Here is a 16,093-nt window from a genome sequence, read left to right as displayed (position 1 = left end):
ATTTTTTAATTGACCCTGTTTGGGAAGCCTTAGGCTCTCCTCCCTTTGATACTTTGTTTTTCATGCTGTCAGGGGTCCAAGTGAGGGACGAGGCGGCTCCAGGTACTCTTCTGGGGAACATTGCACTCGACATTTCCCTCACACAATGAGTGGATTGAAGGGGGGGGTTCACTCAGCCCGTTTTCACGTGTCTCCAGCTGCCACAGTCCTGTGTGCAGGAGGAAGAGAGCCGGCGTCTCCCTTGCTCCAAGAAACGCTGGCTGGCTCCTCTGCCTCCCAGAACTCCCTTGCGGCAGATCACCTGATCGCCCGGTGTCCACTGAGCTGTGGGGAACACACAGTGCTGGGCCGAGAGCACAGGAAGACCCACCGCGATGGCTGCCACTCCCGGAGGTCCTCGGTCCACGCACCCCACCAGGAAAGCCCCCCTCTCCCCGGCTAGTTTCTCCAGGGCTTCCCGCACATCTCTCCCCTTCTCGGCAGGACACTGGAGGTGCTTGGGAGCCGGGAGCTTTCACATCGAGCTCCCACTCCAAGACATGGTCAGGCTCCTTCCTCCAATCTTGGTGTTTTGAATGTTTTTTTTGTAATGCCATTTTTAAGGGTCAGCCCCAAAAAAGTTCTAAATTCGGAAACTATGACTAGTTTTCATTCAAATAGCCTGGCAAGGTGTTAATTTGGGTGGGGGCAATTTACATTAAATTAGTTTGGTCCACAATCAAATTGTAGCAATCTTCGGTGAAAATGGGCAAAAAATAAATCAAGGGGCATTGTCAAGTTGGCCTTTTCCACCTGAACTCTGACTTTGGCTGTGAATGGGGGATACCAGGTACTGCTGAATCTGGGGGCTGCCAACCAGGATTTGCAAGCACTTCTGGAAGGCTTCTATGGGCTTTACAGGCTTGTTCCTGAAATCTTGGTGGCTGTGGGACACTACAAGTGCTACCCACCTCACCAGCTTGTACTGCACTTATGGCACTCACCATTTCGCCATGTGACACAGCAGTGCTTTATCAGCTACCTGGGGTCAGGTAAGCCTGATCTTAGCAGGGACCTCTTCCTCTTTGTGTGAGCTCCCTGTCAGGTTTCCGCTTCTTTCTACAGGTTTGTATCTAAGGGATAATTGCAAGTGCCTTCTTTGTGTTCCCGCATTGTCCTCTGGTCTGCCTCATCTTCTTTAACGTTGACCTCTGGTCTGCTTTCTTCACCTCTTGATGTTCATCACCTTAAAAGAGTATAAAACACAGCAGATTATATGTTCCTTCCAACTATGGCAATATACACAGCTCACTGCTCACAGTTATCAATCTGCCCATTCTGGCTGCAAAATCATTGTAGGGTGCCCACTACTGTCTTGTAATACTCTCAGGCAAATATTTATATCTCCAGTGGAAATAATAAATCTGTGTTTCTCACTATGCTGTCCTGGAAACACTGACCTGTTAACCATTTGATATGACCGGACTGAACTTAACATTCCCAGACACTTGCTTCCACCCATTAAGCAAAGTTGGCCTAACAATCCCATCAGTATCCTCTCTAGGAACCTGCTCCACCTGGAAAAAAATGAAATAAAAGTCAGCAGCTACAAAACTTGTAGCTGCTGACTTTTAAAATACAGACACCTACCTGTCCTTCGGTCCAGCGGGTGCCCACTGCGCATGCGTGAGAAGTGCTGCGCTTTGTGAATGGCCCTGTAGTCTTCTGGGACCTGTCACGTGTCCCACAACACTACAGGGTATTTGGAGCAGAGAGCAGGAGACAGGACAGCTCTAGACAGAGAGCTGGGGACACAGCAGCTTCGGATAGAGGGCGGGAGTGGGAGCTGCCGGAATTAACTTTTCAGGTGTCCCAGCAGGTGATTGGTTGCTAAGACTGCTGTGTATCCTAGTAACCAATGTCCTACCTCTGCCCTCTGTGATAATGACAGCGGTGGCGGCGGCTGAGGTGAAGAACTGGCTCCTAAATGGCGGAAATATGGTGGTCTGGATGGGACAGTGACTCGGTCCGCATACGGCCCACAGTCCACCATTTAACGAAGGCTGCTCTATAGGCTATAGTCCATTTACATCCGACCACCCATAGAACTATCACAGGTCAACCCGTATCCGCTGTGTAAATGCAGACACAAACTGAATGGCCATTGCTATAGAAAACTGATGTCCGTCCCGGTTAGCTCTGATTCATCAGGGGATCTGTTCATGGATCCTCTACTGAACACAGCAGAGCTGCTATGTGTTAAAATGCCCTAAAATGTTGTAATATCCAGAAGTCCTTTCCAAGAGCTACTTGTTATTCTTCATCTGGCGTCTATTGGCTTTTACCATTGATCCAAAAATACCATTGAAACCAAAAATCCAATGAACAGCCTATACTCCTTAGGTGAAATAGTCTCGTCTACAAGGCTCTCCATTGTTTGCTGACAAAAGAAAAGCCCTTGAATCTCTGCTGATCCTTAGCTGTAATAGCCTCATCGTCGTCTGTGATTTCTTCCAGCTCTATTTCCTTTTTCTTCAATTTTGTAGTGGTCTGAAAAAGCAAAAGAGAGAGTAATTAGATCCACTAATAAAAGAAATGCCTCTATGACCTATGAGGGCCATTTCCACCTGTATGGGTCATCCAAATCCATTATTGCGAGATATCAGATATCAGCCACCACTGTGTATAAGCATGGATATGGATTTTCACTATTAGATTTGTGCAGACTCAATTCTGAAAGGGTTTATATTTGTCCCCTTATTTCACTTTACTCACTTTTCCTGAGTCTTCAGTTTGAGAGTCAGACTGAGAGCTCACCTGAGGTGTACCAGTTGCTATCCTCTCAAGGTCACATTTTCACACACTGTCTCCCAGCTCCTGAGTGCATAACAGTAGCAAAGCGATCTGCAACTCCTTCCCCCAGACTCTCAATCTGATGAGTCAGACTCCAAGTAAAGCTAAGATATGAAGTAAAAATGCTGCACAATTATAATAAAGATGAAATTTTCAGATTTTTTCATTAATCTGGGCTTGATTGTTTCCCTTTAAGCACAATGATTCGCTGTCTTACTAACACCCTTTATTGTGTGTGTACAGTGCCAGGCTGGGTGGACTGCACACTTACTGCTGAAATTTCTACTTACCTTCTTTTTTTGTGTAGAAAATGGGGGACTTGTCCCGTTCACATCCAGCTCTTCCCAATTTACGCCATTGAAAAATGGGTGCTGGTTGATGTTGTCAACGTCCACTTTGCGACGACTCTGGTCTTTGCACAGGAGCTGTAGAGGAAAAAGAAAATAGAAAAACATAAGATGGTAGCAATGGCATAAAATGCTAAGAGATTTATTTATAAAGACCTGTAGCTTCTTCTCCCCACAGGTCGCAGGAAACACTCCACATGGCGTTGGCAATTTATATCCTATCAATGAAATGCACAGCGCAATGTGGAGTCTGCGGTGTGTTCTCTGCATCATGCTGCAAAGAATACCTTGAAATGTCATGTGACAAATTTCCTCCACCTCCTAGCTCACTTTTTTTTTACAATCATTAGGATGAATGGGGCTCCAGTTTGTTCAGATCCCTATAGCAAGCAAAGAGTAAACTGCATTTGCAGAGCACACTGACTCATTAGATGAGCCTAAACTTTTCTTATCCCACTGGGACTATGTCACTACTTACCTTTTTCAGTAAGTCCAGGAGTTCGGGGTCAGCCTCTTCTGGATAACTTGGCTCCTCATGGCATATGGAATGTTTCACCTTCTTCGAGTCGTCGCCGTCGTAGAATGGGTGATATTTAAAGGCTGTCTCAAACAGAATTATTCCCAGTGAGAAATAATCTGCGATTTGGTTATATGCCTTTCCATCATGCACCTGTAAGAAAATCAGAGAGATTAGGATCAGAGTGACAAATCAGACTGGAAAGCAGAAGCATCTCTTAGAAGAAAGCTTCGCCCAGAAATGTTCAATTTGTAATATTGAATTAATGTAGAAGCAGCGGACACAAGCTAGATATTACACGCTGTCCAGTTTTACTGCCTGTGCACTCAGAAATGTAAGTGCAACCCTCTACCCCTGTTAGACACAACAACAAAGAAGAAAAACAAATTGGCAAAGCAATTTTATCCTAACACATTCACCTTAAAGAGGAGCTCCACCAAAAAGGGGAAGTTCCGCTTTAAGCCTTTGTTCCCCGCTCCCCATTAAGGATTGGCACCTTTGTGGAGCAGGGGGGGGGGGGGATTTGACAGGTACCCGCCCCCACTTCTGCTGCGATCGCCTAGGCGATGGGAAGCAGAAGTTGTCGTCCTACCCTCCTTCCCAGTAGTCTTCTGGGACACGTGATAGGTCCCAGAAATCTACGGGGCCGCTCACAAAGCACAGCGCTTTTCGTGCATGCGCAGTGGGCACCCGGATGTGAAGCTGCAAACTGTGATAGCCGGGTGCCCACACTGAAGATGCCGGCACCAGGGAGAGAAGACGGCTGGTGAAACCAGCGGTTGAGTACACCGCTGGACCAAGGGACAGTTTTTGTAGCTGCTGACTTTTATTTTTTTTTCCAGGTGGAACTTTGCTTTAAGATGACTGATGTCCTAGATAAAGATTACTTGAGTTCCAAACATTCCTGATCAATGGGACCCCCAGAAGTGGGTGGCTCCTGAGCTAAACTTCCAATCTCACAAAATAACTGAATGTGAGATTTCCGAAGTCTGATCAGGGCAGATAACTGATTTCCTTACATGTCACCCAGTTAGGGGAACCTTAAAGAGAACCTGTCAGCATAGATTATTAAACTTGTCTCAGTTCCAACCTTCTTTCTGTTCTGAAGGCTGCCAGTGTTCAACACCTCCAGGGCACACCAGACCTCCTTAGGGTCACAAAGAGATTTGCCAGCCGTGGAACAAGCACTGCTTCGGGAAGTCATTGGCTGCCTCCAGTGTCAGATGGGACCCTCAGCTGAGACTGGAAAATGCCAGACTGAAAATTTCCCTTTAATCTAGTCAATAATTGACCTATGTGTACAGGTTCTCTTTAATTCACCTCTAATCTGGTTGATAATTGCTCCTTATATACAGGTTCTACTTAAGGCCTAATCTAGTTGATAATTGCCCTGTGTATGGGCACATTGAACCAGCAGATGACTGGTCTTTTACTTACTTCTGGTGCCATATAAGTGTCTGTTCCGGCTCTTTCCTTCACTTTCTTGTTTCTGAACATATTGGTCACGGCTAGACCAAAATCTGCAATTTTCACATGACCAACATCATCTAGAAGGATGTTTTCAGGCTTCAGGTCCCTATGGAGAAAAAGAGCGTTAGCTCTGCAGTTCAGACAATTATCTCCCATATGTCCCAGTGTTACTGATCAATAGAGGGATCAACATTCACAAATCTGCCTTTCCTAGCTGCCCGTAGACAGAATGATTTGATCCAGGAAACAATGGTGTCTTCCCGGGACTGATTACACTGCTACTGTATGACCATTAAACAACCATTTTCATCTGAATTAATCAATCAGTCCTGGTGGAAAATTCAATCAAACCTGACCTAATGGGCCCTCTTCTTTACTTTGTAAGTGAAACATTAAAAGTGATCCAACTTGCGCTCAACCATTCTCTTATGTGAACTGCCAGCAGAAGGGCAGCCACAGACATTGGATGGAGAAGGATGAATGGGTAAGTGTGAGCTCGCCATCGATCTTTTCACAAATAGGATTTAGTAACAGTATAGGTGCTGAGGCAGCAGGAGGGGCAGATTGTAAAAATGATTAGTTTATTCAAGGTACTTACCTGTGCACTACACCTTTCAAATGTATGAATTGCAAACCGCAAAGCAGCTCCACTGCCAGACATCTGATGGTGGTGACGTCAAATGGTTGCTTGGTGGTGATCATCTTCTTCCGCAGGTCTCCTCCACCCAGGAATTCCATAGCAAAAAATAAGTAATTCTGGAGAAGCAAATACAGACAGGTCAGTGAATGAATTCAATAAAAAGGTCAAAATAAAAGCAGCAGAATATTTTCTACCAAAATACACTGCATGACATCTATGTCTGTCTATCGCTGCACAACCTTTGGTAACATGTTTCTGGTGTCTTTCCCTACATCTGACTTATCTCATCCAATTATATTTGAACTTCAGTCAGATATAAACCATCCCTTGATTCCAGTGATGTGTTAAGTAGGGATACCGAGTATTTTCATGAGTACTCGTGAAACTACTCCCGTTACCTTAACTGATACTTTGCGGCACGATTTGCGTTTAATGGATGCAAATTGCACCGCAAAGTTTAGCATGCGATTTGAACAGGAATGCGATTCCTGTCCAAATGGCATGCGGTTTCCCCACTGCTCCTGTGCAAACACACAGGAGCAGTGCAGGAAACCTTCCTACAGGCATTCCATGCTGAGTGTCAGTGGTAGGAGAGGAGAGAGCAGCTGACCAGTCAGATGCCGTCTAGCCCAAGCATTGCGGCAATGAGAGGAAATCCCTGCCACTTTCTCTCCTCTTCTACCACTGATACTCAGCACGGGATGCCTGCAGGGAGGTATACCTGCACCACTCTTATGTGAACTCGGGCTATGACAAGCCTGGGTTCACACAAGAGCAGTGGGGAAACCGTATGCGGTTTGGACGGGAATTGTATTCCTTCTAAAACTGCATGCTGTTCTGTGCGGTGCAATTTGCATCCATTAGCGCAAATTGCAGCGCAAAGAATCGGCACTCAGTATCGGCGAGTACTTGACCGAAAGTATCGGTACTCGTACTTGCTGATAAAAAAACCAGTATCGGTGCATCCCTTGTATTAAGTAAATCAGTAAAATTAGCCAAAGTCATTTTTATATTGGCTTCCCTTCCTCACAGCAGGATTCAAAATAGAAGAGGAACAGGTACCAGTGTGAGCCAGTCAGGCCAGATTGCATTACATAGTATTGCACAATGCAGTATGACGGTTGTCAGTGTAGGGGGCAGGGGAGACCACCAACCACGATTGTGTGAATACATACATGTGTCACATCTGCATATTTCCTGCCTGTCTGGAGTTCAGCTTCAAAAGCGGACAGACAGATGTCATAAAGGAATTTTTTTGTTACTGTATATATTTTCCTAAAATACTTACTTTTGTTTGAAATGCGCCATAGAGGTGAGTACAGAAAGGGCTGCTCTCAACCATTTCCAGTACTTGGCGCTCAATAAGGACGGAATCTGGGTCTTCATCAATTAGAAGCTTCTTGCTGACCAACTTCACGGCCACCAGGAGCTTACTGTCACGATGGGTGGCTGCCACGACCTGTAAGAAAGGGACAGTTAGTATATCATCTTTTCCACATACTCTAGCTGTAACATCATTACTAAACATTCCTCAATTTGTGTCTCTAATTACATTTCTTTTCCTCCTCTTTTTCTGTCATTTGTTGACATATTATCAACCTGCATTAGTGTCCTGTAGACATAACAAAGAGCCTCCATCGGTCTTTTTCATTACAGCAGGCTGATTCGTAGGTGTCATACCCCAAAACGACCAATCATAATTCACTCTGCAGAAATCAGACTTGTACATGGTTGATTCTGACTGCTTGCTGCACACCCTACCTAGTCCAAACTAGGTAAACCCCAGCTATTCCACAAATGCTCCCTCTCCCCTCCTCCTACTTATTCTGACTAACCACTGGTAAGGACAGAATTAGCTCTCAAGATTATCCTGTTCACACATATGTGGTTTAGAAACTGTTCCCATAGAAGTCATTAGCCTGTAATCCGCACCTGAACCAGACCACACTGCTCAGAAATCCTACATGACTCTTTTTCAAACCGCACTGAAGCCGTACCACCAGTGCCCCATAGGAAGAAATGTTATTTCACATGTCATGCAGATTGGATGTGGTTCAGACCGCATCCAATCCACATATATGTGAACTGGCACTAATACAGTGATCAATGCTAAACATATACACTATTACTGTATTACTGACACTGGCTGGGAAGGGGTTAAACATATAGGGTGATCAGAGTGTTAACTGTGTGCCTAACCTGTGTTTTTGTGTACAGTGTTGGGTGTTTTTACTAGGCAATCTGCTATATTTAATTCCCTGCTTAGCGGGTAAAGAAAATCTAGCAGAGTGCCTCAGGAAGAACAAAGCTCTGCCTTGTTACATAGGCAAAGCTGTGTTCTGTCAATCTCCTCGGCAATCAACGGGTGACAGCGCTTATCCATTGGTGGCACTTGTTGATCGGCTTCTGCTGTGTCCAATCACAGCAGAAGCGGTGATCTGGCTGTGTGCATGCCCCCTACGGTGGTAGTGCAAAATCATTTATATACGTGATTTTTGCATAGAACATCCGCCCTGTAGCAGTAAATCTGCTATAGGGCGGAGGTCAAGCGATTAAAGCTGAACTCTGGGGAAAAGCTTTACCCATCTGCACTGCAAGGGTTAAAGCTTAACTAAACCCACAAACATGATTTATTATATTGTAGCATACCAAGGAGCAACATAGTCACCCTTGGATAGTAGCATTCCTAATTGGTGGAGAGGGTTGTGCTAGATAGAGTAGTAGATTAAGATGGACTTTACATAAGTGACTAACAAATTAAAGCCAAACTCGGCCAACACTTATTAAGCAACTGCAGACACAGTTTTTATCTGTTTGGGATAGAGGTTTTACACAAATAAATAAAAACTGACCATTGTCAGCACCCCTGTCAGTAATAAATAGTTTGTTCCAACCTCCCAACTGTCACTTTTGCTGGACAGCTTGGTCTGTTAAAAGAAGCTGAAAAACCACAGACTTACTGCCAGGACCAGCAGGTAATACACTATGTTACAGGGGGACTCAGAAAAACAAACACTGCTGTGTTAACACTACTGACAGGCTGTATCATGTATGTCCATTTGAATTTCGGCCATAATTACATCACCCCCTAGGCAAAACAAGTATTTAACCTTTGCAGTGTAGAGGGAGACCCACAACAAGGAGAAGGGTTTCTTCTTCCCTGGAGTTCAGCTTTAAACTGTAAATTGTATACAGAGTATACAGCCCCCTTGCTCAGTATTTCAGTGCCCCCCCCACTCCCATAGTCTGAGCTCAGCATACATGTTTATCTGTATTTGTCAAACCGTCATCCTTGAGAATGTCATGTTGTGCCCTAGCTGTGTCTATAGGTCCTCAGGACTAGCCTTTGATTACTTACCTTCCCATAGTTTCCTTGTCCAAGTTTAGTATGAAATGTGAAGCTCTCTACACAGAGAGTCCCTGCCTCTCTTCCTCTGCACTCTGACATTGTCATTTTTTTTGCTAAATTGCAGAAAAAATTAGAAATTCAGAGAGATGTAAACCTCCTACGTTGTCTCCTTTTTATAGAATATATTATATGATTTCTATATAATACGTTCAAGTAATCTCTAGCACTGGAATGAGAACAATGAAAAACGTGTCCTCACCCTGCTGCTGCTAGTGAGAAATGACTACCTGCCAGTTGCGCTCTGGAATGTAAAAGCTAGCCCCGCCCACCCCACTGTTACTATGGCCCCGCCCACTCCACTGTTACTCTGGGCCCGCCCACTCCACTGTTACTCTGGGCCCCGCCCACTCCACCGTGACTTTGGCCCCGCCCATTCCACCTATGTTGCATGGCAACCTTGTTTGCCCCAAACAGCTGCCTTTCCTCAAGTAGGATTTGCAGCATATAGAATTCTTCCTGGTGACAATTATTATGCAAATTAGGAAAACTCAAATTCAGATTTTTTTTTTTTTTAACAGAAAATCAGATTTCCACTCTAAGCAGACACAGAATTACAAAGTGGCCAGAATCAGATTACCTTCATTTATAGGTCAAGATGTGACCTTGTAATAAATATTTGTAATATATATGACTCATCATGAATATTAGCTTTACTTTGTAATCAGATCCTGACTTCATAACGAAGCCCTTCCAAGTGCCATTCCTGCCAACCTTCTCTGACATATACTGTGGGGTTGTACATTCAAACACTATTCTGCATTATTACAGCTCTGTGACAAAATGTGTCTTGTGTAATGTGTGTTGTTCCATCACACATTATTTCTATACATGAATAAAGCTCTAACATATGCCATAGCATTGTACAATCACACAATATTATGTGGGACATAGATAATGGGATCCGGGGCCCCAACCGGGACATCCGTTTGTGGTACAAGTGTAATATTTTAGTGCTAATAATAATTCTAGAAATGTTTATTCACAGTGAAGTGTAGTAGGTCACCTCCATCACGTACCTACCTGTTCATTGTGAAAAGGCTAAGCCTCAGATAGGTACTCAGTTGAAGAGGCCTAACTTCCTATGTCTGGCAGCATGAAGAGAACTCTGTGCTCTGCAGTGGCAGTGTGTGGCCAGATGGGGGTACAGTAACTTAGAGCTGGGCCTGGTAGGTGACAGGGGCCCCTGGGCTGGAGGTGGACATATCACTGTCCTCTCCGCTCTATCCTTTAGATGGCAGGATGTATCCAGTGTTGGATGCATGGCCCCAGAAACTCAGGAATACACTCTACCCACGCATGCACATTCCGCTTGCTCTTGCAGTTCAGCATTCTGTGAGAGTAAAATAGAGCAGACTGCGCATGCATGGGTAGGGGATGTAGCTAAGTATGTGTTTGGAAGTTTCTGGAGTCGCACATCCAATGCTGGGTACCTCCTGTCATTAGCAGCACAGAGAGGGGAGGACAATCATATGAGCATCTGAAAAGTGATCATTTATTTACAAAACAGTCTCACATAAAAGTGCAGCGCTAAAAATAATAAAATAAATTTTATCAGGCAGATGAACATAAATACTAGATGCGTTATAATCATAAAATGCCTAAAACCACTTGGAAATATAGTCCCCTACATAAAAATGCACAGGCACCTCTGATGTGTTTTTCAAACATAAAATGTCATAACGATCTTAGTATAATCTTCCAGATAACTGTCAGGATAATCGCCAGGTGATTAAGTTAAATCGCAGTATATGGATCCTCAGTTGGGTGTGTGAATAGATATATGAAATGCGCACTCACCAAAAGCACATAAATATAGTGCGTTGTATCGTATACTGTTGGAACAGTCAGGGATCCCTTCTTAGGGTGGTCCGGAATGCAGCCTGAGAGTGGATGGCCTTCCTTAGGTTACAGGATATTGGCACGCCAGGGTAAATGGATCAACCTCGCCCAGGCTCTGGGATGTTTACCGGGGATTGCTGGGAAGTTAAAATGCTCAGTGCGGAGCAAAAAAAAAGGGTATTCCCATAGTGTATTTAAATGATGCTTTAATGGTATTAAATAGTATATAATCCAAACACGTACACTTGTACTAGAGGTGAAGCAATAAAATGACAATTTCATGAATATAACACTGACCAGCTGGTAAAATAAGGTGGCCGCTGGACCTCCGTGATCCGGCGGCTTGACGTCACGGCGTGCAGGGCTCCTCCTTGATGCGTTTCGTATTACAAGTACATTGTCAAAAGGGGTATGCCATTTGCAGCCTGATGTCTGTACATTGCTATTTATAGGTTTCAAGATCTAAAAAATCGTGCCTAGATTACCGGGCGCCATCTTGCCGGAGACCGGGGCAAGTGCGCATGCACGAAACCGCGGGCGCCATTTTTCATTGGTCCGCGGCAAGGAAATGCATAGCCTAAGCTCAACGTTGTACCTGGCATACGCGAGCGCCATTTTTGCAAACCAGAGCACAGCCATATTAACCTCTTACTGACCACATAACTCATATGTACGGCAGTAATAAGGGCGGGCCTTAACGACCACACACCCCACAAATACATCCATGGCGGCATACATTTCCGTGCTGTGTGTCACAGACAGTTCCTCGTCTCTTGCTATGATTGGGAGTTGGCAGGATGGACTCGCCATCATGTGACCACTGCAACAGGCAATCACATTTCTTAAGTGGGTTGAGAAGTCTGTTCACCTTAGGGGAAGGGAGTTCATGTTAAAGCGGAACCTTGCTGATTTTTTTCTTTAGGTCTCCTCCCTCCTTCTAACACATTAGCAAAAATAAGTAAATACATTTTTCCTTATTTTTTTTTTACTTCCTAAATCTTGGCCTAGGCCAGGATGATGTCATGTTCCCCCCACATGTACAGTACAGACATGCTGCATGTCTCTATCAGTACTCGGACAAAGACCCCCGTGGCATGTCTGAGCATGCATGACATCTCACAAACTGCCTTCTGGGATGTGTGATGTAGCATCGCACCGAGGGGGTCTTTGGCAGAGTACTGGCAGAGATCACCGGCGTGTCGGCACATGTCAAATCTCCAGTGAAGATGGCGGCTCTGGAGAAGAGTGGCTAAGAGAGAATTTCTTTTTCAACCAAGACAAGGCTGGACTCCATGGTTGTAGGATGTGTATTCTGAGATGATTTTTAGGGATTTTTTGGGGGAAGGGGTTAGGCAGAATGAAGTTACTCTTTAAAAACCACTTGCCGACCGCAGATAGCAGAATGACAGCTTCACTGTGGCCGGCCAGTTCTGGGAGGGCGTCATATGACGTTCTCCCAGAACGCGCTCTCCTGCGTGCCCCCAGGGGCGTGCATCCGGCGATCTCCATGGTCACTGTGTCCTACAGACACAGCTGATAACGTGATGTGGTAAAAGGCCAATCATAGCTGCCTTTTATCAGCTGATCAGCCGTGTCCAATGACACACTGATCACTGGGAAATGCAATTGCCGGTTATCGGCTGCACTTTCAGCAGTTCAGCTTTGTCTTGGTTGAAGCAGAACTTCCCCATTAGCTGCTCTTCTCCAGATCCGCCATCCTCACTGGAGACCCGTTACATGCTCAGACACACTGCAATTCTCTGCCAGGTCTAGGGGACAGAGATCTCCATGGCTTGTCTGTGTATACATCAGATCTGTGGCACATGCACACACCCCACGGGTCTATGTCTCTGACTCACGCAGCCTGTGTGCTCCTGTGTGAGATCAACTGCATCCTGGGGTGTCTACATCACACATCCCAGAAGGCAGTTGGCAAGATCTCGTGCATGAAGGCTGCAGGGGTGTCTGCTAGAGACCTTTGGCATGTGTGTGCATGAGCGAGGCCTGGGTGTCACCCTTGCCTAGGCCAAGATTTAGAAAGTAATCCAAATATTTTTTTAAATTTGTAATTTTTTTAAATGTGTAAAGATGGCCACATCAGGCAGGCCCTTGTTGATGGTACCTAGTTGATGGTAGATCTACGGAAGATTGTACAATCAGATTGCGTAGTGTATGGTCACCTTAAGAGGGAAGGGGGAGAAGAGAGGATCTGAATGCCCTTTGTGGATAGGGAGGTGTTTGGGAGAACTAAGTAAAGGTGAACCGACTCTTTATTATAGATAAATCTGATATCACCGGAGATCACAGGACATATTAAATCTCTGTAACAAAATGGCCTCTGAAATCTCCTATCTGCTCAGTAGTACAGGGCTGTTAAATGTGTTCTCTCCTCCTTCATATGAATTGTTCAGTACAGTCTCCCCCCATTTATGTACACGGCACCCCAACGCACAATTCCAGCACAGCGCAACAATACAGTGAGGTGCGTTGCTGTGCGTGGAAGAACGGTCCATGTTCTATTGCTTGGCAGCGCACCCCAGTACACTTTACTGCATTGTCACACATTACACTTCAATGTATGTCTGCTGGAAGGTACATTGGGGGCCAATAAGAATGCCACCACGTCACTTCGACCAGGTTAGGCCCCATTCACACCTGAGTACACTACTGCGCCATGTTTTTTGCATGTTCTTGGAGCTGCACCATTTATCCGAATGGGCCTCCCTTCGCTCTAAAGATGCACAAAAAGAAGCTCAAACTTGAATCTCTACAGCTGGCAACTACATGGTGGCTGCAAGATTGAAGACTGCCTGAGCCACATGACCAGCGTGGGCTGAGTGAGCTGAGCTCTGCCCAATGTTGAACTCTCTCCATCTCCTTCCCTTCTCCCCCCTCCCCCATCTCCTTCCCCCCCCCCCCCCATCTCCTTCCCTTCTCTCCCCCATCTCCTTCCCCTCTAACCTCCCCCATCTCGTTCCTTCTCTCCCCCTCATCTCCTTCCCTCCCCCCCCCCATCTCCTTCCCTTCCCTCCCCCCCATCTCCTTCCCTTCTCTCCCCCATCTCCTTCCCCTCTAACCTCCCCATCTCCTTCCTTTCTCTGCCCCTCCCCCCTTCATGTCCAGTTAACACTTCGGGACACCTTTGTACTATTGGATATAGCTGGCAATCTGCTAGTTGGCTAAACTTCTGGGGTTTTCACTCACACCTTTATGATGCTTCTGTTTTAATACCTTTCTGTCCATCCCCAGCATGGCTTTAGGGGCCTGTTTACATGGTCTCTGAAGAGTGATCTGCATTCCGAGAGCATTTGGCAGGCAGTGAGTAGGTGTTGTTTCACCTCCTCACCATCTGCTTTAGCCTCTTCTCATCCGCCCTGTAGCAGAAATACTGCTACAGGGCGGCACTGCTCTGCAAAATCACGTAAATATACGTGATTTTGCATTTCTGGGTAGGAGGCGCGCGCCGTACCCGTGCCGCCATTCACGGCCGTGGCTGTTGATCACCGAGCTCCAGCCGATAATTACTCGCCTGCACCGGTGATTTCCGAGGATCACCAGAGCAGTGCGATTACAGTGAAGCACACAGACACCGCCAACTACTAAAACACTCCCAGCACACAGTTAACCCTTTGATCGCACCTCATGTTAACTCCTTCCTGCCCAGTGCCATTAGTACAGTGTCAATATTTTTTTTTTTTTTTAATTTAGCACTGATCACTGTATTGGTGTCGCTGACATGTCAGTGACACCAAGCCAGGTCCCCCCAGTGTCAGAATGTCCGTCGCAGTCCTGCTATAAGTCGCTGATCGCCGCCATTACTAGTTAAAATGGAAAAAAAAAATCCCAGTACATATACCACCATTTGTAGACGCTATAAAACTTTCACATAAATCAATAAATTTACACGTATTGGGATTTTTTTTCAGCAAAGGCATGTAGCAGAATACATTTTGGCGTAAATGTATGACGCAATTTAAATTTTTTTATTGGACATGTTTTATAGCAAAAAGTAAAAAAATATTGTTTTTTTTCTCCAAATTGTCGGACTTTTTTTTTATAGTGCAAAAAATTAAAACTGCAGAGGCGATCAAATACAACTGAAAGAAAGCTCAATTTGTGGGAAAAAAGGACATAAACTTAATTTGGGTGCGCAATTCATGACCGCGCAATTGTCAGTCAAAGTAACGCAGCGCCGTAACGTGAAAAATGGCCTGGCCAGGAAAGGGGGGTAAATCCTCTGGAGGGCAAGTGGTTAACCCCTAGAACCCCACACTAGTGCACTGGAACCACATACATTGCACACAGTTGTGGGGTGCTTGCAGAGGTGCTCCATTCACTCGAATGGGTCATGTTCAGCAGGCACTGCGCCCACAAAATGCAACAGAGTATATCATTCCTGCCACAGCCACCAAGCAAAACATCATAGTGGCAGCATGTGTACACCCCCAGCCCTGTGTTGCCAACCATCCATACATTTATAGACACTTTGTATAAAACAGGCGCTTTTCTCTTGTCCATAAATGTTCACAGACAGGAGAAAAGTGCCCATAAAACCCCCCTTGCCATGGGCTCTGAACTGTGCATGCTCGGTACCGCAGCCAGCCAATTAGAGAACTGGGTGTGCACCTGTGCAGTGACATCATGGCACTTTTTTTAGGCATGGCTTATATTCACACACCCCACCACACAAGTTGAGGCTGAACCCAGCAGTTCATTGATTGGCTCGCTTTGGCACTCTGCATGCACAGTACAGAGCCGACAACATTTTTTTGTAAGCCTTTTCTTGCCAGCTGCCTACCAGTAGTTAAAGTATGTTTAATGGGGTCAATATGCCAAACTCTGATGTAAGAAGGGGACTCTACCAGACTCTGATGTAAGGGGACACTCTGCCAGACTCTGATGTAAGAAGGAGACTCTACCAGACTCTGATGTAAGAAGGGGACACTACCAGACTCTGATGTAAGAAGGGGACTCTACCAGAATCTGATGTAAGGGGACACTCTGCCAGACTCTGATGTAAGGAAGGGACTCTACCAGAC

At 45.5% G+C, this 16,093-nt stretch overlaps 1 protein-coding gene across 1 annotated transcript in view; it reads right to left on the bottom strand.

Moving 5' to 3' along the window:
• Positions 1-1,499: 1,499 nt before the first annotated feature.
• The window catches only part of LOC149455939 (ribosomal protein S6 kinase alpha-5-like), a 71,421-nt gene continuing 56,827 nt past the window's right edge, over positions 1,500-16,093 (bottom strand). Inside the window, exons 7-12 of the mRNA XM_089685678.1 lie at positions 7,095-7,308; positions 5,765-5,922; positions 5,134-5,272; positions 3,658-3,849; positions 3,123-3,257; positions 1,500-2,529 (exon numbers count right to left, since the gene is read on the bottom strand). Of these exons, the coding sequence (XP_089541804.1) occupies positions 2,398-2,529; positions 3,123-3,257; positions 3,658-3,849; positions 5,134-5,272; positions 5,765-5,922; positions 7,095-7,308 (970 nt within the window). The 3' untranslated portion in view covers positions 1,500-2,397. The remainder of the gene's footprint in view (positions 2,530-3,122; positions 3,258-3,657; positions 3,850-5,133; positions 5,273-5,764; positions 5,923-7,094; positions 7,309-16,093) is intronic.

The sequence above is a fragment of the Staurois parvus genome, unplaced genomic scaffold (genome assembly GCF_062004578.1).
Source record: "Staurois parvus isolate SC_StPar_1 unplaced genomic scaffold, SC_StPar_1.0 ptg000381l, whole genome shotgun sequence".
In the NCBI taxonomy this organism is placed as follows: Eukaryota; Metazoa; Chordata; class Amphibia; order Anura; family Ranidae; genus Staurois; species Staurois parvus.
The sequence above is the reverse complement of the archived record's forward strand: the minus strand, read 5'-3'. Positions and strand labels throughout refer to the sequence as shown.